This window comes from Moschus berezovskii, chromosome 24 (assembly GCF_049115385.1).
Source record: "Moschus berezovskii isolate FMDL1 chromosome 24, NW_MosBer_1.0, whole genome shotgun sequence".
NCBI classification, from domain to species: domain Eukaryota; kingdom Metazoa; phylum Chordata; class Mammalia; order Artiodactyla; family Moschidae; genus Moschus; species Moschus berezovskii.
The window spans coordinates 28432415-28456139 of NC_142483.1; the positions used below are offsets into that span (position 1 = coordinate 28432415).

At 39.5% G+C, this 23725-nt stretch overlaps 1 protein-coding gene across 7 annotated transcripts in view; it reads right to left on the reverse strand.

The window, feature by feature from the left end:
• FRMD4B (FERM domain containing 4B) overlaps positions 1-23725 on the reverse strand; it is a 365056-nt gene that overhangs the window by 26839 nt on the left and 314492 nt on the right. For all 7 annotated transcript variants that reach the window (XM_088831932.1, XM_055414295.2, XM_055414297.2 and 4 more), the window contains 4 exons: positions 22669-22752; positions 21095-21160; positions 18836-18893; positions 17307-17393 (listed from right to left, as the gene is read on the reverse strand). In XM_088831932.1, the coding sequence (XP_088688058.1) occupies positions 17307-17393; positions 18836-18893; positions 21095-21160; positions 22669-22752 (295 nt within the window). The remainder of the gene's footprint in view (positions 1-17306; positions 17394-18835; positions 18894-21094; positions 21161-22668; positions 22753-23725) is intronic.

The window sequence follows — 23725 nt, forward strand, 5'->3', positions numbered from 1 at the left end:
ACGGAACCCCAAGCAGGGGTGATTCTCAGTGATAATTTCCCCACCTATAAGAGTTCCCCTAAACGCCACAGAAACACTGCTAGGAATTGGAGGCTCAGTGGGATGGGAGTGAATGCTGACACTGCCCTCTTGGTTTCTGAGCTAGAGCTTCCAGTTTTGTAAGAGAATTCATCAACGTATTTCCACTGTTGATACTCGAATGCTGCACCAGGTGTTACCTGCCAGTTGGGTGGGAGAAATACAGCTTACTAGCAACGGGCATCTGAAAATTTAACTTGTAAAAAGCAGCTTATTCACAGAACTGAGTGGGCCCTCCTGCATTTTCTGGGTTCATTCCCAACCCTTCACATTAGCCTGAAACCCAGCTTGTCCTTTGAACTTTGACTTCCTAGTTGGGAATTCCTCTTTTCCATCCCAGTCTTGTTGGTCAGAGAAATACTAGCACAGCAATTTCATTCCATTATTAGACTTTAGCTGGATTTTTAATTTACGTTCAAAGAATCTTCATAAAACATTCTAATCATTAAGAAAATAACTTCTCTGCAATGCACCACCAGCAAAACCATTTCCTGGGGTACAGGAACCAAGACTTTTCACCAACCTCATCTAAAAGAAACAGCACAAGCCGATAGCTCCTATGCACATACAGCTGGGAGACAGACCTGTTCAAACTGGACCCCCCACCGCAAACAGTGAAACAAACCATCATCCACTGAGAACACAGCCCTTCGTGGTCTGAGCACCTAGAGTCTAACTACAACCCTCACCCAGGTAAAAAGAGGAATTCGTGGGAGCTTAAAGGTACATACCGATTTCCTAAAATGTCTGTAGTTTCCAGGATTTCATGTCTTTTAATCCCAAGATTCCAAAAGTGAGATAGCAAGGGGAAGGGAATCTCCGAGGTGTTCTCTCCCTCCCCCGCTCCCTCCTGTCCCAGCCGGGCGGCTTCGGTGAGTTCTGCACGGAGTTTCCTAAGACACTTAGGTGTAACTCAGTTTCACAAACCGAGCCTCCCACGGCTGACAAGCTACTGACATCAGCAATTCCTCCAAGTGACACCACCCCGGTTCCATTCCTTCCTCCATCAGGGAGAAGACGGCCACGTTCTCTCAGCAGATTTCCCTGGGAAAGAGACGCACTATCCACACGGGGTACGGGGGAGATTCAGATGGTATTTCCTGGGAAGTCAGTTGCTTTGAATCCAGGCACAAATTTCACTGGAGGCTGGGCGAAGGAGACGTTGCTCCCGGTTTACTCACCCTGGCCGGGAACAGGTTCGACAGGAAGAGCCACAATGCAGCTCAGCTGTGTTTTCCTTTGCGTCCATTCCCACACACACAAAAACTAGGGCTGGACTTGAAACCTGATCTCTGTAAAGCTGCCACCTCCCCCTCTTATCACTTACAAATGTGAAACACAACGCTCTCCATTCAGCACATCCCAGCATTGAGAACAGACAGCCCCCTGCAGCAAAAACCCTACTTAAAAGGTGAAAGGTTTCAGCTAATTTTAAAGAATTTGAAAAAATGAGATGGCAACTGGGTTTGCAAACGAAGTACGGGAATGAGACTGCATTTTTAAGTCTGAAAGGCAAAGCCATTTTCCCATCTGAAATCTTAAAAAGTTGTGATGGGGGAGCGGGGTAGGGGGAATTCCCTGGCGGCCCAGTAGTTAGGACCTGGCGCTTTCACTGTTGTGAGTTCGATCCCTGGAGTTTGTGCAAAATGTGATTTCATATATGTGCCTGTAATAGTGTAAAAGTGAACAGGAATGGCACAAACTTCATTCGTGACAGCAGTTCAGGACAGTAGAATGTACGAGGGGTTCATGGCACCACAAACTTCATTACCAGTCATGTTTATTTCATTAATAAAAATAAGATGAAGTCAGTATAACAAAATATTCGTTATCAGTTTAAGTGGTTATGCAGGTGTTGTCACATTCTTGGTATTCCTGTTTTTTTAATTTCTAAAAATTATAGAAGTTTGTATAAAATGAACAAAGGTCGGTCTACTTCATTCAAGAGTGAGATTTCCACTTCCTGACTATTGGGAATCATCTAATTTAGACATGCATTACCTGTATGATTCTTATCACTGTTTGAAGTATCTGGGAAAACACTTCTAACTGTAGTGGCACTTGATCTAGCTGGCAGCTGGAAATAAGCTAGCTTGTCTTTTCAAATTTCTGAAATCATTCTTCTATCGTGCTTTTAAACTATCTTGGAGTTCTAGATCTCAGAGAGCCAGGATGAGGCTCTGAAAATGGCAGTGGAGGTGAGGTGAAGTGGATTTCTTTATTCATTCAGCACGCCTAGGAACGCACCTGGCACGAGCAGTCAATTGCTCAATCTTCATTCCTGTTCTTTTGGCCAGTGTTTTCCTTATAGGGTAAATACAAGGTCCCTCTTTGGTCAAAATCACTCAAAATTTGGGGCCAGTGGAAGGATAAGGGGAAAATGTCAGAAAGCTATCCACCAGGCTGACCTGACTTGCTGGGGTCTCTATTTTAAGAGAAATGGCCTGACGGGGAATTCCCTGGTGGCCTCCAGTGTATACATGCTCAGTCCTGTCTGACTCTTTGTGACCCCATGGACTGTAGCCCACCAGGCTCCTCTGTCCATGGGATTTCCCAGGCAAGAATACTGGAGTGGGTTGCCATTCTGTTCTCCAGGGGATGTCCCTGACCCAGGGATCAAACCCAAGTGTTCTGCATTGCAGGCAGATTCTTTACCTCTGAGTCATAAGGGAAGCTTCTCTTGGTGGTCTAGTGGTTAGGATTTGGTGCTATTACTGCTGTGGCCTGGGGTTCAATCCCTGATGGGGGAACTAAGATCCCTGCAAGTCAAGCTGCACAGTACAGCAAAAAAAAAAAAAAAGAGAGAGAGAGAAATGGCCTGACATGTTAATAAACCACTCCAGTAATCCTGCCTGGAAAATTCCATGAACAGAGAAGCCTGGTGGGCTACAGCCCATGGGGTTGCAAACAGTCGGACACAACTGAGTGACTAAACAACTCTAAATCACCTGAAAGATGAAGAAGAGTTGCAAGAAACCATTTAAGGAAAAAGGTTCAAAGGAAGGCACAAGCGAGCTAAGTATGCTTTATATTCTCCATTGTTTGGAGAATACTGGACCCCATACAGAGAGGCACTATTATAGGGCATGATGTCTTACAGGATAGAAAAAGGCTACTACATATTGAATCTTTCCTCATAGCTCAGTCGGAAAAGAAATCTGCCTGCAATGCAGGCAGACCTAGGTTCAGTTCCTGGGTCAGGATGATCCCCTGGAGAAGGAAATGACAACCCACTCCAGTATTCTTGCCTGGAGAATCCTGTGAACAGAGGAGCCTGGCAGGCTACAATGCATGGGGTTACAAGAGTTGGACACGATTTAGCAACTAAACCACCACCACCACTATACATATAATATTTTATGCATGTATATGTATAGAGAAAATTTGTAATTTTCATATTAAAATATAATTTTTTTTTTTTTTGGCAAAACAAAATTCCTACTCTTGGAGATTTGCAGGGGAGGTGATGTGGGAGAAGAGTTTTATTTGCTTTGCCACACAGAGTTCAGAGCATGAAACTGGACTGTTTCCTAAAGCAATCGTTAAACAAGCCTAATGACAATCATTAATTGGTATTTATTGTTGTTTATGTGGCACTCACTAATAGGGTTGAATTTGAAATTGTGCTCTGTTTAGAATTCATGGTGTTAGGAATGACGAAAGGAAATCCTTGTATGGTGACAATAAAACTATAAATTAGGTCTTCCAGACTTCTTTCTGGGCTTCCCAGGTGGTGCAGTGGTAAAGAATCATCCTGCCAATAAAGGAGATGAAAGAGATGTGGGTTTGATTCCTGGGTTGGGAAGATCCCCTGGAGAAAGAAATGGAAACCCATTCCAGTAATCTTGCCTGGAAAATCCCATAGACAGAGGAGCCTGGTGGCTGACAGCTTTGAAGAATCTACTCTATGCTCATGCAGAATGATTAGTTGTGCCTTTTAGCATCAAAACAAGGAAGAAGATAGCAAGAGATGAAATAATAGCTAGGTTTAACTTTGAGATTACAAAATAAATAGAGATACAACTGAAAAAGTCAAAGAGGAGCAAAGAGAACAGTGATAGTAGCAAAGAGGTAATCCAAAAAAACTAAAATAGGAAAAGAATGTTTCCTTAGGTTACAAATCACCTTGTCTTAGAAAAACAAAGTGTCAAAAATGTAATAACTGACACAGAAAACCAAAGCTGAATCAAATCCCATTTTAAAAGTGAACGTGTATATAATACCTCAGTCAGAATCTATTCCCTTTATCCTTAGATGTAAAGGAAGTTGACAGTTTTAGAATAATTTGCCACACATTATTATTACACTTATGGGGCTTCCCTGGTGGCTCAGCAGTAAAGAATCTGCCTGCCAATGCAGGAGACTTAGGTTTGATCACTCGGTCAGGAATATCCCCTGGAGAAGGAAATGGCAACCCACTCCAGTATTCCTGCCTGGGAAATCCCACGAACAGAGGAGCCTGGTGGCTACAGACCATGGGGTCACAGAGAGTCAGAAACAACCAAGCCAACTAAACAGCAATTACGCTTTAATGAGATGCATGGGTTGAATATTTAAGTCATTTTGTTGAAACCCATCATCCATATTTAGTTAGACCCATCATTATAGACTCAAAGAACTGGAAGAAATCACCTTTCCCCTTCCTACCCTACAATCACACTGATTCCTAAATATCTGAGATCACAAACTTTAGAAAAAAGACTATAAGGAAAAGCAGAAGGACTTTTAGGAAACCAGAAGTCACATACTTAAATAGCTCTTGTCCTTTACACATTCTTCTTCAATTAACAAATGTATCTTGTCCACCTTGTACATGCGAAGTCGTGTTCTCGCTGGAAAATAATGACCAGGTCCCCTCCCTTGCGATGCTTACCTGAACCAACTGGACCATATCAGAGTGCCTTGGCATACATGCTGATTTCAACACATGTGCTTTATTTGGCAAGTTGCTTAACTTTCCTGAGTTTCAGTTTCCTCATCTGTAAAATGGGACCAACAACGCCTGCCTCAGAGGATTGTTGGAAGGGTTTAGTTGAGATTATGTTCACAAAGCACTTAGCACAGTGTCTGGCTCAGAATCAACAGTCAGTAAGTGATACAGTCAGTTGTATCCATTAAGGACTCTCAGCCCAATTCCTTTATTTTATCATCTCTTCTGAAAATGGGGAAGAGCCACTTAACAGCAGAAGTGAAGTCTTTCAGTCATGTCCGACTCTTTGTGACGCCGTAGACTGTAGCCTGCCAGGCTTCTCCATCCATGGAATTTCCCAGGCAAGAATACTGGAGTGGGTTGCCATTTCCTTCTCCAGGGGATCTTCCCGATAGAGGGATCGAATCCAGTCTCCTGCATTGCAGACAGATTCTTTACCATCTGAGCCACCAGGGAAACCCACTTAATAGCAGAACTAGAACTAAAAACAGCTGCCTGGATCCCACATCTGTCTTTCCACCGATGAGAAACAGTCAAGTTATTCTGTTGACACATCTGTGTCCGTCAGGTTTCCAAAGCTATGAGCTTCAGTCTCTGTAAAAACTGGTCTATCTCTGTTGATTTCATTGGTCGTTTCCTGCTACACCCTCCAGGTAGGAAATCTGTTCACTGTTTCTGTATTGCCAGGGTCATAGAGGAGGGACATGGGGACAGGTCAAGGGCACGCCCACAGGGAGACTCATGGCAGCAGGCTAGCAAGTTCCCTCTGGTCTGAAGCATTCAGAAAAAGAAGGGACATGCCCTAACACATAAAAAATGCTGAGAAGTGTGCACCAGCAAGGGAGACCCTTGGAGTAGTGAAAGACATGGAAAAGTCTTGGACAGAAAGGATTCAACTGGCTCTGTGAATCCTGATGGACTGAAAGCTGACGGGGTCCAAAGTTTTAACACTAGCTAATGATTCATGGGGTCGCAAAGAGTCGGACACGACTGAGCAACTGAACTGAACTGAATGATAGGAAAGATGTCATCAGAAACCTTTTTTTTAATAGCACTTATAACACAGGTTAATCATTGAACTGCAGATTCACCTGGAAATGACTAAATCTGGGATAGTCACAGCCGTGGTGTATGACTGTACATCAAATAATGACTCAAGAGTAATTCCCCTGCTATAACTTGAAGCAAAAGAAGATCATAGTATTACTTTTTTTCATGTAAAAAAAGTTGCACTTGATGAGTGTACTCTTAGTACCCATAAGCCAGCTTGTTGCTGTGGTTTAGTTGCTCACTCCTGTCTAGCTCTTTGCAACCCCATGGACTGCAGCAAGCCAGGTTTCCCTGTCCTTCACCATCTCCTGGAGTTTGCTCAGACTCATGTCCATTGAGTCGGTGATATCATCCAACTATCTCACGCTTTGTCACCCCCTTCTCCTCCTGCCTTCAATCTTTCCCAAAATCAGGGTCTTTTCCAATGAGCTGGCTCTTCGCATCAGGTGACCAAACTTTTGGAGCTTCAGCATCAGTCTTACCAATGAATATTTAGGGCTGATTTCCTTTAGGATTGACTGGCTTGATCTCCTTGCAGTCCAAGGGACTATCAAGAATCTTCTCTAGTGCCACAGTTCAAAAGCATCAATTTTTCGGTGCTTGGCCTTCTTTATGGTCCAGCTCTCATATTTATACATGACGACTGGAAAGACCATAGCTTAGCTTTGATTATATGGACCTTTGCTGGCAAAGTGATATCTCTGCTTTTTAATACGCTAAGTTTGTCATAATTTTTTTTCCAAGGAGCAAGTGTCTTTTAATTTTGCGGTTGCAGACACCATCCGCAGTGATTTTGGAGCCCAGGAAAATAAAATATGTGTTTTTTTCACTGGAAGTATAAGTGGAAATCAGTGTTTCCACTTTTTCCCCATCTATTTGCCATGAAGTGATGGGAATGGATGCCATGGTTTTAGTGTTTTGAATGCTGAATTTTAAACCAGCTTTTTTACTCTCCCCTGTCACCTTCACCAAGAGGCTCTTTAGTTCCTCTTCGCTTTCTGCCATTAGCAAGCAGAAATGATATCCTCTGCATATCTGATGTTGTTGATATTTCTCCCACCAATCTTATTCCAGCTTGTGATTCATCCAGCCCAGCATTTCACATGGTGGACTCTGCATATAAGTTAACTAAACAGAGTAACAATATACAGCCTCATTGTACTCCTTTCCCATTTTGAACCAGTCTGTTGTTCCATATCTGGTTCTAACTGCTGTTTCTTGACCCGTAACAGGAGACAGGTTTCTCAGGAGACAAGTAAGGTGCTCTGGTATTCCCATTTCTTTCAGAATTTTCCAGTTTGTTGTGATCCACACAGTCAAAGACTTTAGTGTAGTCAATGAAGCAGAACCAAATTTTTTTCTGGAATTCCCTTGCTTCCGCTATGATCCAAAGGATGTTGGCAATTTGATCTCTGGTTCCTCTGCCTTTTCTAAATACAGCTTGTACACCTGGAAGTTCTTGATTCACACACTGCTAAAATGTCACTTGAAGGATTTTGAGTATTACCTTACTAGCACGTGAGATGAGTATAATTATATGATAGTTTGAACATTCTTTGGCATTGCCTTTCTTTGGGATTAGAATGAAAGCTGATCTTTTCCAGTCCTGTGGCCACTGCTGAGCTTTCCAAATTTGCTGACATATTGAGTGCAGCACTTTCACAGCATCATCTTTCAAGATTTAAAATAGCTCAGCTGGAATTCCATCACCTCCACTAGCTTAATGTTCATAGTAATGCTTTCTAAGGCCCATCTGACTTCACACTCCAGGATGTCTGGCTCTAGGGAAGTGACCACACCATCATGGTTATCCAGGTCATTAAGACCTTTTTTGTATAGTTTTTCTGTGTATTCTTGCCACTTCTTCTTAATCTCCTCTGTTTCTGTTAGGTCCTTGCTGTTTACGTCCTTTATTGTGCCCATCTTTGCATGAAATATTCCCTTGGTATCTCCAATTTTCCTGAAGAGATCTCTAGTCTTTACCATTGTATTATTTTCCTCTACTTCTTTGCATTGTTCATTTAAGAAGGCTTTCTTATCTCTCCTTGCTAACCTCCGGAACTCTACATTCAGTTGCATGTACTGTTCCCTTTCTCCTTTGCCTTTTGCTTCTCTTCTTTTTTCAGCTATTTGTAAGTCCTCCTCAGACAACCACTTTGCCTTCATGCATTTTTCTTTCGGATGGTTTTGGTTACCTCTTCCTATACAATATTACAAACCTCTGTCCATAGTTCTTCAGGAACCCTGTCTACCATATCTAATCCCTTGAATCTATTTGTCACCTCTAGTGTATAATCATAAGGGATTTGATTTAGGTCATTCCTGAATGGTCTAGTGGTTTCCCCTACTTTTTTTAATTTAAGCCTGAATTTTGCAATAAGGAGTTTATTATCTGAACCATAGTAAGCTCCAGGTCCAGGTTTTATTTTTGCTGACTGTATAGAGATTTTTTTCATCTTCAGCTGCAAAGAAAACAATCAATCTGTTTTCAGTATTGACCATCTGGTAATGTCCATGTGTAGAATTGTCTCTCATGCTGTTGGAAGACAGTGTTGTTTGCCTTCTGGAGTACCAGCAAATTAGAATTTTGTAGGATAATGAGCTTTGAGAAAGCCAAATTGACCTACCTTCTGTTCAGCTAGCCATCTTTGACCAATGAAATATTTATGTGACTGAGAGTGAGTGTTCCCAACAACCTTATGGGGAGGTACTGCATTTAGCTCCATTTCACAGAAGAGAAGACTGAGGCTCAGAGAGACTTCAGTAGACAGAGCAAGGTCACAAAGCAAAATAGGTGCAGATCTGAGATTCACACCCAAGCACAACGATGGCTCCAAAATCCCCAGTGTCCCGCCTTTCTCATCTGAGAAGAATACTCTATGGAGATTTGTTATGTTAACCAAAAAAAGGGAGGAAAAAGGAGTAATTCCCAGTTCTATCTCACAGGAAAAAAGAGCAGCAATTACAGTAACCATTTGTAGAAGAAGGACTGAGTTTCTCATATTTCACTTACTTATTCAACCAATTATGATTTTGCTTCACTTCCCACCCTCACCCACAACTGCCAGAACATCTGGCCATGTCTGGAGATACTTTTGGTTCTCACACTGGAGGGGAGGCTGTTTCTAGCATCTTGTGGTTAGAGGCCAGGGATACTGCTGAATATCAGACCATGCTCAGGACAGAATGATCTGGCCTCCAACATCGATAGTACAGAGACAGAGAAAAGCTGACTCATCACTGTTGGTAATATAACCATGCTTTGGTAGGTGGTGTGTGTTGAAGAAGATGATAAAAGTTTTGCAATAAAATAATGATTTTTGGAGTTCTCTTTTTCTCAACTAGGTAATGCCTTTAGAAATAAATAACTGTCTGGATTGTTTTCTAAATGCAAATATTACCTCCTAGAGGGACTTAGAGCAACTGATAAGACAACAAGAGGCCATGCTCTCAGTGTCTGGTGTGCTGAACTAAAATTTTGTAAAGTATCACTTTGCTGACAAAGGTCCATATAGTCAACGACACAGTTTTTCCAGTAGTCATGTACAGATGTGAGAGTTGGACTACAAAGACGAGAGAGTGCCAAAAAATTGATGCTTTTGAATTGGGTGCTGGAGAAGACTCTTAAGAGTCCCCTTGGACTGCAAGGAGATCAAACCAGTCCATTCTAAAGGAAATTAACACTGAATATTCATTAGAAGGACTAACGCTGAAGCTGAAGCTCCAATACTTTGGCTTCCTGATGCGAAGAGCTGGCTCACTGGAAAAGACTCTAATGCTGGCAAACACTGAGGGCAGGAGGAGAAGGGGGAGACAGAGGATGAGATGGTTGGATGACATCACCAACTCAATGGACATGAGTTTGAGCAAACTTCAGGAAATACTGGAGGACAGAGAAGACCAGCATGCTGAAGTTCATGGGGTTGCAAAGAGTTGGACATGACTTAGCAACTGAACAACAACCCAATGGTACACACTCAGGTAGTGAAAATTATTATTATTACTTTATCAGACGTGATGTTATAACCTTGCACACATAAAGCATAAGGTCTTAAATGCAAGGAGCAAAACATTCTGAGTATTTTTTTAAATGTTTAGGTGATGATGTCCTGGGTATCAGAAAATGCATAACATAAAATCTGATCAGGAGAATGTCATCTCATATAAATTCCTTCTGTGGCCAAATCTCTAATCTCTCAGGGCTGATCTCATGGCACCTGTTAGTACCTAGAGTGTTCACTGCATGTGTCTGGTATAACCAATGCTGATGTGTTGTTCAGAGATACCTGCATGGCTTTTCTGGATGCTGACATCTGGCATCCCTTCTCACAAGTACTCTTGCCTGGAAAATCGCATGGAGAGAGGAGCCTGGTGGGCTATAGTCCATGGGGTCACAAAGAGTCAGATACAACTTAGCGCTAAACCACCATCACTGCTTATAAAATATTTTCAATAAAAATCTATAATCTTGAATATGATTTTGTCTTTTCAGGTAGATTGTCAGGGCCTTGATGACTAAGACATGGGTTTTTCCTTAAATGAGATAAAGAATATAAAGTACGCATTCAGAGCCCTTGCAAACAGAACAGGCGCAAGAAAATTTGTTGGAAAAATATCAAACAGAGTATATTGCTAGAATTTTGTTCTGGAAGGATGAATGAATTAAAGCCAAATTGATCTTCAGTTATAAGTACAGAATAAAGAATACTGTTTATGCCTCGTGAAAGGGAAAAACTTTACCATGCTTTATGTACTAACTGGGTTTTTTTGCATTTGGACTGGTCAGTGCTATTAGAGATCTGTCTTTCATTTTTCTGTATATGCCAACAGTTCAGCCATTTGGTAAGTGCCTATCAACACAGAGTAACAGATGAAATAAAGAAACCTAATGGTTTTGCCTGATCAGCTGTCACTTTCTTTTTTTCAACCATCACCTTCAGTTTCAACAGGGAATAAATTCATTCTTTAAGCTCTAGCTGTAGGGGTCTCTCAGTTTGAATAATGTGCCCGTCTCCCTCCCATCAGCACACACTGTTCTCTGACATGAACATGCCAGCCCATTCTTTGTTTTAAGCCTGGCTCCTTCTCACCCTTCAGGTCTCAGCTCATACGTTACCTTTCTCAGAGAAGTCTTCCCTGAACACATGAAACATCCCCACCTGTCCCATTTTCACCCCTCCGTCTCCTTTGTTCCCATCAGAGACTATTCAAAATCTATATCTTCATTCTTTGCTAACTTGTTTCTCTTTAACCTTCCCCCTTGAAAGACTTCAAAGGGAACAAACACAGAAGGACAGAAACTACTTGTCACCCCCAGGATCTACTTTTCCTCCTTCCTTTTTGTAACAAAACTCCTTGAGTGATGGCTTTGTCCATGACCACCCACCTAGAGGATACACTTCCAGCCTCTTTTGCAGTTAGACCTGGTGATTTTATGAACAAGGCTGCTTGCCTTGGCTTCTTTCCATCTGCCTACTGGTCATGAGATGGAAATGGAGACTCACCAATGCCCATCCAATTCTCTGAGTTCCCTGTCTTAGAAGATCTGCTTCAAATTCTCATAGTGATTAATTACAGGAGGAAAAGACAAATACCTATGCTGCCCAGTAAAGTTTCTATAAGTTAGAGTATGGCATGAAGGGAAAAATAAGTGACCATCAGTTTTGTTTTGTTTTGTTGTGCAATGTCTATGGGAAAGGAGGAGGGGAGGGATAAATTAGAAGTTTGGGATTGACATATACACACAACTATATATAAAACAGATAATCAACAAGGACCAACTGTACAGAACAGGGAACTATATTTTATAATAACCTATAAGAGAAAAAAATCGGAAAAAAACAGATGTATATGTATGTATTCATGATTGTATGAATCACTTTGCTGTCCATCTGAAAGTAACACAACATTGTAAATCAGTTATATTTCAATAAAAATTTAAAAAAAGAAAAGAAAAACAAGTAGTCAATGAAGGAATTCACTAACTCATTGGGTCCACATAATGAGCTGTGAGGAGAGAGAGAGAATTCTTTGATTTTGATAGTTGAGAAAATAGAGACCCAAAAGGCTAAGAGACAGCTGCAGGTCAGCCAGCGGGTAAGCAGAGTGCAGGACTGGTTTCTATTTCAAATCCATACTAGAGGGCTTTGGTTCTCCTCCCACTGACTCTGTGGAAGGTTTTAACAATCACATTGATTATCGGTGTGGCTGGAGCTTAATTACAGACTTTACAAACAGGATGGACCGGTCTTTGGGTTCTGCAATTCGCTTTTCTCCCTGCACACCATAATTCATTTTGCATTGATGTAGAAAGTACAAGTGGACAGCACACGTTGTCTTCTCTCTCCTACTGTTAACCTCCTCGAGCATTTCAGCTGCAGTAGTACTAGCATTCGCATCGAGGTCCACGGTGATGGGGGCGTGGGGGAGGAAGCACAGAGGATTTAGAAATCATTGAGTCGGCTGTGCTCATAGCTAGTGGGAAGCTGCTGGGTAGTACAGGGTGCTCAGCCTGGTGCTCTGCAGTGACCTAGGGGTGGGGTGGGGGGACGAGGGAGGCTCAAGAGGCAGGGGCTGTGAGTATGCTTACGCTGACTCATGTTGTTGTATGACAGAAACCAACTGTAAAGTAATCATCCTCCAACTTAAAAAAAAAGACATACACACACAAAAGATGGCCATGCTTAGAAAAACAAATCACTGAGTTTAAATCAAATGAACATTGTACTTTCATGACACAGCAAGAGGAAGATTTTTGTGTTGGTTACTTAATTTGTCTGGCTCTAGGCAACTGGGAAATCCAATAATTAAAAAAAAAAAAGTTTAGTTAACTGATGTTTAAAGGCCTCTTCCCCACCCTGAAATGTCCTGGGGTAATGAAGTGGATCTTAAGACTCTCTTAGCGTGTTATAATGCAGCAAGATATTAATCTTGAAAAGCATTTTATCCTACTGTGGTCTACTGTAACACCTTGACTAGCATGTCATTTTTATTCCTCCCACCGCTGACAGGTTCTGGCTTTCCCCAGTGAAATAACTTGCTGGCGGGGTACAAATCAGCCATGACACATACTGACACCTTACTCAGTCACTGACCCACTGTCTGCTTTGTGAAGACTTGAAATATTGAGTGCACAATAAAAACCCAGAAGGAATGTGTTTGCATTTTTTTTTTAAATAAAGTTTCATCGTTTTTAAGTGTGAATGTCCTACAATTTGAGGCTGAGTTCTGGTATGTTGCATATTCCCAAAGAATTTGCAATGACACATTTCATGTCGAAGGGCAGATTTAAAAGAAAAAGTGCTTATGATCTGAATTTTTAATACCTCAAATCTTTGTGGATTTTAACTCTGAATTGAAAACTTTTCTCTTTAATCTGCATCATACCTTAGGGCATTGTGGTGAATGAACTGAGAGAGGCAGAATGCTTACCGGTCTCTGAAAAGAGAAAATGTGAGCGTGTATTCTCAGGTGGTACACTAAGGCTCTAGGTCTATAGTAATGTTGGATCCTTCCTTAATCAAATAGGAATCCAAGAATATTTCTCATACCCTTCTTTATTGCCTCTCTCCCTCACCATCAATGAGTAATTACCAGGTATGGAGTAATGATTGCAAATCAAGCATAATGCTAAATATAATCTCGTTTCATTCTTACAACCACCCTATGTAGTTGGTGGCATCACCATGGTGCAGATCAGGAAACTGAGTTTAAAAATAGGTTAAGCAACTTGCCCAAGGTCACACAGCAAACAGACATCAGAGACAGGCTTTGGATTTCTTCCCAAACCCTTGGCCTGTAACATTATGCTACACAGATGCTTTTGCTGGGTATTCTGGGAGGTAAAACAAATACAGTCCCCAACATTCAGAGGCTACAACTGATAGACATGTGGAAAGGACAGAAGGGTTCAGCCTGTGGGACTCGGACCAACCATTTTTCAAAATAGCCTTTTGACATATTACTGGCAAACCTTTCCTCCTTCTGGTCTGTTTTTTAAGCCATGTAATTATAATACAGCAGGCATGTGGTTCAAGAGGCTGAGTATCTACCCAGCCTCCCACTCCGGCCTTTGTTTTATTCCGATTTGCCAATCTGACCTTCTTTTCTGCCCAGCCATTGGTAACTTGCTGGAGCATCGGCCCATGAAAACAGTTGAAGCATGTCCTCCTTTTATATATCAGTGTTCATGTCCTTTTAAATTATGCACTCCCTTATTTGTGCCAACTGAGCCAAGACAGGGACTTGAAAAACTCCACCCGCCTACAAAACCCTTAGGTTGTCTGGACAGGGAAAAATAAAGATGCGGAAGCAGAATCCCTTGTCAGGCTTAACAGAAGCAAGGAGGAGGTGAACTATGGTAGAAAGAGAGTGGATAACGCCAAAAATAACCAAGAATGAGAAAGCAAGACAGTGATGACACCAAAGGATCTGTTTACGGTCCCTTTCAAACTGAGTGGCATATCTTAAAAATGAAATAGGAAAACTCTAGAAGGAAGTGGCTTCTGATCCTTGTCTAGGCTCTGAAATGAACAAGCAAACCTGATTATGATCAGTGTCAAACAATATTTACCAATTTCTATGAAACTGTGAATGTGAAGAAAGGCCTGTGAGTCATGAGCAACCGAGAGGAAATTAACAGCAATATTTACTGTGCAGATTCGGATTCACCATTATTTTGGAAGAAAGCCTGGTTGTTTTTAGTAGATCCATTTAGAGTCTGTGAGAATCTCAATTTTCTCAAGGCACATTAGCTAAGAAATTATTTGTGAGTCAATTTAAGTTATATTTTATATGCAAATTCAGAACAGACCATTTTTAAGAAATGTTATTAACACAAAATTCAGGGAAGAAATAAATTACCAAAAAAAAAAGTCAACTGAGATGAGGTCTGCCATAAGAAAACATGATAGGCAGTCATTTGATCCTACACAATAGATAAACTAGGGGCTAGTTTCAATAAGAAACTCATTATGCTCCAAATCCATCGTCCGAGCAGTGGAAACAACCCACACATCCATCATGAGAGAACTGGTTAAATAAAGTATGTATTTTGACACCATAGAGAACTACGCAGCTTTAAAAAGAGTGAAAAGAGATCGGTTTTATAAGTGGCTTGGAGAAATATGACATATGAAAATATGATGTATGAAATAGCATACAGAGACTTCCCGGGTGGTTCAGTGCCTAAGACTCCACACTTCCAATGCAGAGGACCCGGGTTCAATCCCCGGTCAGGGAACTAGATCCCACATGCTGGAATTAAGAGTTCACATGCCACAAGTGAAGATTCCACGTGCTGCAACTAAGCCCCAGCACAGTCAAAATACATAATTAAATAAACGTATTTTTTTAAAAAAGAAAAGAAATAGTATACATAATAAGGTTTCTTTCTCGCTGTAAAAGCTTGGTATACACACTGACAAAGTCTGTATGAACCAGTATCGGTCTCTTGACAATGCTTATAAACAGGCGAAGGATGAAGACTAAAGGACTTACTACCCCAACTGACATGCTTCTGTAGTGGATGCTTGTTTGTTTGTTTCTTTTACAATGATTATTTAAAATGTTTGCTAAAAACATTAAAATATATAACTGCACAGAAAAATGATTTTGAAAAATATTCAAAAAATTATATGTCTATCATTTCTTTATTAGTAATTTATCATTATTAGAAATTTAATCTTAGAAACAACTTTCAATCCTTGTTGGGGAGTTCCCCAGTGGCCTAGCGATTAGGGTTCTGGGCTTTCACTGCTGCAACTAGGGTTCAATTCCTGGTCAGGGAACTGAGAGCCCATAGGCCCTGTGGCACCACCAAAACAAACAAACAAACAAACAAAAACTCAAACCCAAAACATAATACAACCACTAATACACCTCCTGGAAATTAAGTATTCCTTATTTCAATTGATCTGGGTCACAGGGCCAAAATTACAGAGATCAAGTTCTAACTGTGTAATTACACATAGGTTTGCTTACTGTCACTCACCAGGTGGATCTCTGTTGAATGCTGTCTTATTTTTATTGAGAATCCCCAATAGGAAGCCACAGATCAGCCAGTCTGATCCAGGAGAGCTGAATGGGCATTCAAAGGGGACTGTGGTTTGCTCTGGGAGACACCCTTTCATGTTTTCTATGCCAGTTTCACAGCCATAAAATGAGGAAAAAAGGGTAGCTTATTTATTGCCTAAACTCAAAGGAAGACTGTAAGCACCAATTGAAGCTGAATGGACACTTAGAAGATGAAGAGCGTGTGGTATTTTGAACAGGGCCTGACTTTATGAAAAACATGGCTGTTTTTCTAGTACACATTAAAGCCAGAGACAGATGGAAGTGCTAAGAGCTATTTAAGGCTGTGATGTCAGGGTGTGATAGCGCAGGCTGCTGGACCACGTTCTGTTATTATAGGCCATTGTTTCACAGCTGTGATTCCCAGACATGGCAGCAGAGGACAGAGAGGGTGGCAAAACCTACCAGCATGAGTAAGTTATGTTCCTATAATACTGAGTAGGCCAGAGCAGCGAGATGGTTATCTACACAAACTCATCAATTCTTACACAGGCAATAAGAAGAATTGTATACTTATGCTTGGTCAAGAGGAACAATCTCACAATCAAATTGCCAAGAATGTAACTATTTAGCTCTGGAAAATTCAAATCAGATAGTGTACCTTTATTAAACAGCACGTAATTCCTTTATCAAAAGTAGATATATTAAATGTGGAAAATTGTGAAACAAAAATAAGCAAGGATAACAGCAATAGTAGAAAGATTATTTGTAACTATACCCCTGAGAGGTAACCAGCATTCAAATTTACATCTTTACAGTTCGTCCATGTACTTATCCATTCAATGTAAATATGGATATGTATGCATAAGTGTGTGGATGTGTGTGTATATTTTTATATATAGGTAAAATTTATTAAACAAATGACATCATCATGTTCATACTAACTTAAAATAGAAATTAGATATGTACACTTATAAACTATGTATGATCAACATCCTTGTAGTTAAATCTTCGAGCATAATTTTACTAACAAATTATCAGACATGGAATTGCTGCATAAATGGTGCATGAATGAGTTATAAAAAGTATTTCACATTTAACTTGACTCTTCTGTACACTTAGGACTTCACTAATCAAAAATTCTTTACCCAAGATTGCTTGTTGCCTCTTAAAGTGACGTTTCTAGCTCTAGAAGAGCTTAGTGTTCTCATAAGTGTCTGAAATGATTCACACTTACTTTCCGAGGTTTCACCTTATCTTGCAAATCATACTGGCCAATTCCTTTATAGCTGATTCCAAGCCACCAAGGAAGTCCTTGTTTATCCTGGAAGATGGAAAAACATGAGAACCAAGACCTAATTGTTAAGTCTTCTAGAGATGAAGTAATATCTACCAATTTCTTGCTTTAACAAGTATCAGCAAGTCAAAATAATTTTCTCTTGGTAAACAAAACACTGTTTAAAATCCTGACTTGTTATTAGAACACTTTCTTAGAACTCCTTCAAATAAGATCTATAAATCAAAACACACCAATACTATTAACACCATCAAAAAGAAAGACACATTACTGTTAGGATTAAAAAATTGGAAAGAAGATATAAAATATAAGTAATTCAACCAGTAATTAATCCAGAGTACAAAGCCAGTTAGTCATTCAAAAAAAGAAAAAGAAGAAAAAGAAAAAAGCTCTTTGTTCTCTTGATTAGTAACTAGCTATAAAAGTCAGGGAAGTTTCCAAAGAATTACCAAGATGAGAAAAGTGGTTCCAAATCCTAATGTTTATAAACTTAACAAGGAACATGGGAATACTAAAGCACTCTTTGGATGAGTTAAATGACTCAAAGACAAGATGCTTGAATAATGACTTTGAGGTATATATTGGGAGAGGAGGAATTTTTTTTTTACTCATAAGTTTATCTTTTAGGTCTTGCCAAAGAAAGGGTATACTGACAAAGGGAAAGAAAAAACTTGGGCTTAAACATATACCCATATGCAAACAAATTAAGAATCAGAAGAAATTAAAATGGAATTGGTACATATTTTTAGTAAAAGGTGTCCTCATCATACAGGTATTTATGATCCAATTCCCCACCATTTGGAATTTCAAACATTGTCAGAACTTGGAAAGTCACTCAAGATTGATTAAGTATAAAATTATACCTCTTTCAAACAAGACTCTTTTATTAACAATATGCTTTGTTCTCTATCATCTCAAAGTTTTTTCTTAGTCAATTTCTCCCTGTGTATGAAATCTAAAAATACTACCCGAATAGAAAACATACCAACTGAAAATGGGTACTATAAATCTTGTAGAAACTTGAGGATTTTATGAAGCTGCTTAAATGATGTGGGATGATTCTCCAATGATTCTCACACAAAGGTGCTATGAAATGTACATCTAGTAGTATTGGAACGGTGCCCAATTGGAAAAGACATAAATCAGCAAAAGTAGGTAAATGCATAGGTGTACCAGTAGAGAATGATCTGAATATTTCAGGGCTAACAGAGGCTTTGGGAACACATTTGAACATAACTAGTATTTTACAAACATAATGTGCTTTATAATTTGCTATGACAATGACAAGATATAATCAGGTTTTTATTTTTTTTAAGAAATTCAATCCTATTCTAAATGCTGAAATTTCTAGAGACAATTTACATAAATATGCATATTGATTTATGTGATTTTAGAAAGTTAGTGCTGTTCACTAATGCTCATATGATAACACAGTCATGATGAAAGCTTTGTCATATGAAAATATTTACCTTTACTGCATAATAATGGACTCCATAGGTTGGCAGGGCTTCTACTATTTTCATATACCTATGGAAAATGAATATATGTTATAACCTCTTATAAATTAGTTAGAGGGCCCTTTTGGGAAAAGTGATCTAAAGAAACACCATTTGTATCTGCTTTACTCATTAAAACCATTTCTTTGACTAAAGGCAGAAATAGAATAAACCACTCTAGGGAGTAATACATTTTACCTTATTCAAACCTTGGAAGGTTGTTAACAAAAACTCAATTTCAAAAAGCTATAGGAAATATTATTTTCTGCATATTAAAATTTCTATGGCTCAGAAACATATTATACTTTATTATAAACACAAATTGCAAGTATTTTTTTTAACTAGCACTTAATGATGCAAGACATTAGAATCAACTTCTGAGTCTTGATCATAAGTCTTGATCACAGCTTCTTAAGTCTTGATCATAACATAAAGGTAATCTATATATTGATAGTGGTACATTTTAGAAATTAAGTCAAACCTCTTAGAATACATGCTTTAAAAGAATGAGTTTTATTATTGTAAATCTGATTTTTAAATGCATGTACTCCTTCAAAAAAGTTAAAAGTGATTATATACCTCTTGTTATTTTTAATTCAACAAGTATTTATTTTATTCCTTTAAGACTTTATGTGTTGTTTAGTTGCTCAGTCGTGTCTGACTCTTTTGTGGCCCCATGGACTGTAGCCTGCCAAGCTTCTCAGTCCATTGGATTTCCCAGGCAAGAATTGTGGAGTGGGTTGTCATCTCCTTCTCCAGGGGATTTTCCTGACCCAGGGATCAAACCTGCATCTCCTGCATTGGCAGGCAGATTCTTTACCACTGAGCCACCAAGGTAGCCCTTAAGAGTTTATGGAGTGGACTAAATTGTGTAAGATTTCCTTTCTGCCCACAAAAAACTGAGACTCCTGTATGATACAAGTGGGTTGTTTAATAACATTTTGAAGATCAGTGGCTCTGGACCTTGTAATCAATAAACGTGATAATTCTTCAAAGTAAAAGGTCTACATGTAAGTGAATATAAAAATTAAGTAGATGTGCCAAGGCCAGGTAGCAATTACACTGCACAGCCAAGATTCTCATACAAAGTGAGTCGGATTCCACAGTCTAGAGCCTTAACTACTGAGTTAGACAGTCTCTTACTTGGAGCCATAATGATAATGATCAAAGGAAATAAGAAGATACTGCATTTAATCAAGAACAGTTCATAATATGCTCATTAACCTAACCTAAGATCATTCATGGGAATTGCTATTCCTTTTTATTTTTCAGTTCGGAAGAAGGGCACAAATCAGGGATTCAGCTTTGGAACTGCTAACTTCTGATTTCTGCCTTGAAGATCACAGCAGGTATACTGTGATAAAAAGGAGATGAGCGCAAGAGCAGGGATGTGGGAGAAATCTATACCTGACGGGGGAATAGTGCTCACCAGTCCTTATTTCACTTCTCACATGATCTGTGCTATATTTGGCAGATTTACAAAAATACAAAAAAAACCAAAACTTTCTATCATCATAAAAGCTATTCCACAATTAATATAGTAATAATGCTATATTAGTTTTTACAACTTAAAAATTATAAATATAGTTTTTATAATTTAAAAACTTCAATGTAGCTTGTGAGCTGCTCTTAATAAATACTCTGTAGGCCTAAAATGTAAAAATCTATCATTACTGTCTGTTGTTTGTACCACGAAGAAACAGATGATCCAACCTAGCACTGTGTGTTCCACCCAAAACAGAGATGCCAACCAGGTGACCAAACATGGCCTCCAGACAGGTAGTGTCCGCCCCACGCTGTACTAAAATTTCTTAACATTACTTTGCAATTTTTTAAAATTAGGATTTAATGTAATTAGCCTCCAATAAAATAAATAAAAAAGAAAAAAATTAAGATTTAAAAATTGTAACTTCCTTTTTTTCTTGAAAAACATTAGATGATTTGGCAACATTATGCCTGAATGCTGAGGCCAAGTAGCCTTGTCTCCAGCCAGGTCAAAAGCTCTCTAATTCACCACAGTCACCACAATCTCATTTTTGTTACCTGCCTGACATTGGTAGGCATCTGAATTGATGACACCAAAGTACAGAATAGCCCATGAAGCTTTGTAACTCATGGTAATATACTTCTAGCCAGGTACTATATGCACACAGGTACTATACAACAGAAATCATTTCAGATGACTTTCTCAAACAGAAGATATTACAACTATATCTTCAGAAAGATACTTACTGAACGACAGCTTGACCCCGAGTCAGACCTTTGATTTTCAAATAATGTTCAATTACTCTGTCCTCACTGTAAAACAAGGAAATGAAAAGTAGAGCAATATACGACTGTACGAAGTACAGATTCCATTTCAAGATTTTCAGGTAGCCACTGAAAATACTTGAGAAAGAAGGCCTAGATCAACTTGTTCATGAGACAGAAGCTGGTTGACTTTTGTTTTTGTAGGACATAGACTCTTGAACCTCAGACATTTGACTACCTTGTCTTGACTGTTTACAATTTTATATAACTTACTTATGTGTAAATTTTTAAAACCTTAAGTTATTAGAAAAGGAAAATAATATCAATTCATCAAATGAAAAACTAATATTTTCTCCCATAACTAATGGAATACAATAAATACAAAATAATATTATTAAATGCTAGCCAGAGAGACTTGCTGGGGAAATTACAAGTTTTGAAAGAGATCAGCAGGTGTAAGGTATTATAGACATTTTCCTTAAACCACTAAGATTTGGAAAGAATTAAAGATGCTTCTGAGTGAGTGTTCAATCTAAAATACTCTACTCTCATGACCTGAGAACATAATACTTTAGGGAAAAGCCCTTCATTATTGTCTTAGGATAAAACTTTTTGACTAGAAAGGGGAAAAACGGGTGAACTCTGATCACTTTTGACACCATTCAGTTATTTACCCTCCTTTCAGACTGGTAGCTTGTTAGTCACATCTCAAGTATAACTGAGAAGAATAAACATTTTTATCTCTATATACCCAATCATCAACAGTAGTCGGTCTTTGCTTTTTACTGTTAAGAAACTATCACTTAACAATGATTCATTTAAAAGGTTCCAGATTCAGGATGCAATGTAGCCTCAGCACTCACTCTCACTGTTGACTTGGGAAATATTCCAACTTTCATATTATAGCTCATTCATGGTGAATATTTATTTTGTAACCAGTTTTTTAGTGGAAAGGAAAACCATCTTGAGGATTCACAGGCTTATACTGAGGAAAATATATTTAAAGGGAATGTAAGTAGTTTAAGGGGAGAAAATGTACTTCTCTAGGAAAAATATTGCATGGGAGATGGGTACTATGGGTTCATTAAAACACAAGACAAAGAAAACAACTCAAAATAGATAAGGACTCCTGGCTCTAGATGAAACTTCTGATCATTCAGGTTGTTTCTGTTCATTACAAACACCTCTGTTCAAGGAAATCTGTCTTTTATACCACTTGCATTGTACTCCTCCAGATGAGGGTTGTGTTACACAGTGACTACACATATACTAAGCATGATTCACTTAACAGCACTCTACAAATCTTTTATGCACTTGAATGGAAAGGCAAATGGCTCCTCTCCACATACGACTACAAGTCTTGGGATAATAGTCTCCAGAGAGCTTTAACAAGACCTTGTCACTAGAAGGATCAAGGTCTACTTCTTATTAGTCTGACACATATTACAGGCAATTTGACATTTCCCTCACTTATATTCTTGCAGTCTCCTGAGGAGCATGTAGTTCTCAATGGAGGTTATGGCAATGGAGTCATGGGCCATCTTGGCTCAGCTTACCAGTAAGCAAGGGAGGGATGCTCCTGCAGAGTTTTGGTTGGAAAAGCTGGAAGTGTCTTTAAATCTTTCCTGGCATTTTCATCACTAAAAAGAAAAGTAATACGGTATGTCAATTGTTGTTACCTAAATGATTATCCCAGAGAAGGCAATGGCACCCTACTCCAGTACTCTTGCCTGGAAAATCCCATCGATGGAGGAGCTTGGTAGGCTGCAGTCCATGGGGTCGCTAAAAGTCGGACTCGACTGAGCGACTTCACTTTCACTTTTCCCTTTCATGCATTGGAGAAGGAAATGGCAACCCACTCCAGTGTTCTTGCCTGGAGAATCCCAGGGGCAGGGGAGCCTGGTGGGCTGCTGTCTATGGGGTCACACAGAGTCAGACACGACTGAAGTGACTTAGGAGGAGGAGGAGGAAATGATTATCCAAGCTGGTCATCAGGTGAAATCTGAAAAGTAACAATTATAGCACACTTGTTGTTGTTTAGTAGCTCAGTTGTGTCTGACTCTTGTGACATATGACCCCATGGACTGTAGCCCACCAGGCTCCTCTGTCCATGGATTTCCCAGGCAAGAATATTGGAGTGGAATGCCATTTCCTTCTCTAGGGGATCTTCCTGACCCAGGGAGCGAACCCATGTCTCCTGCATTGGCGGGCAGGTTCTTTACCACTGAGCCACCTGGGAACCCCAACGATAGTACACTGGGCTGTGTCAAATGTTATTGGGAGCAGACGTAAGGCAGTAGACTTTAACTAAAGACAGTGCCCAAATGGACAACCAAGTCGTCTGATGAGATTTTTGAGGCTTTTACAAAGACCAAAGAAAATTAAAATAATGTTAAATTGCCATAATCTCATTTTCCTTACAAACTCACAGCTGTTTTCATTGTGTATTTCCTGTATGTATCTATTTTATTACAAAAGTATTACTATCAGTTCAGTTCAGTTCAGTCACTCAGACGTGTCCAACTCTTTGCGACTCCATGAATTACAGCACGCCAGGCCTCCCTGTCCATCACCAAATCCCGGAGTTCACTCAAACTCAATTTCATATTCTAT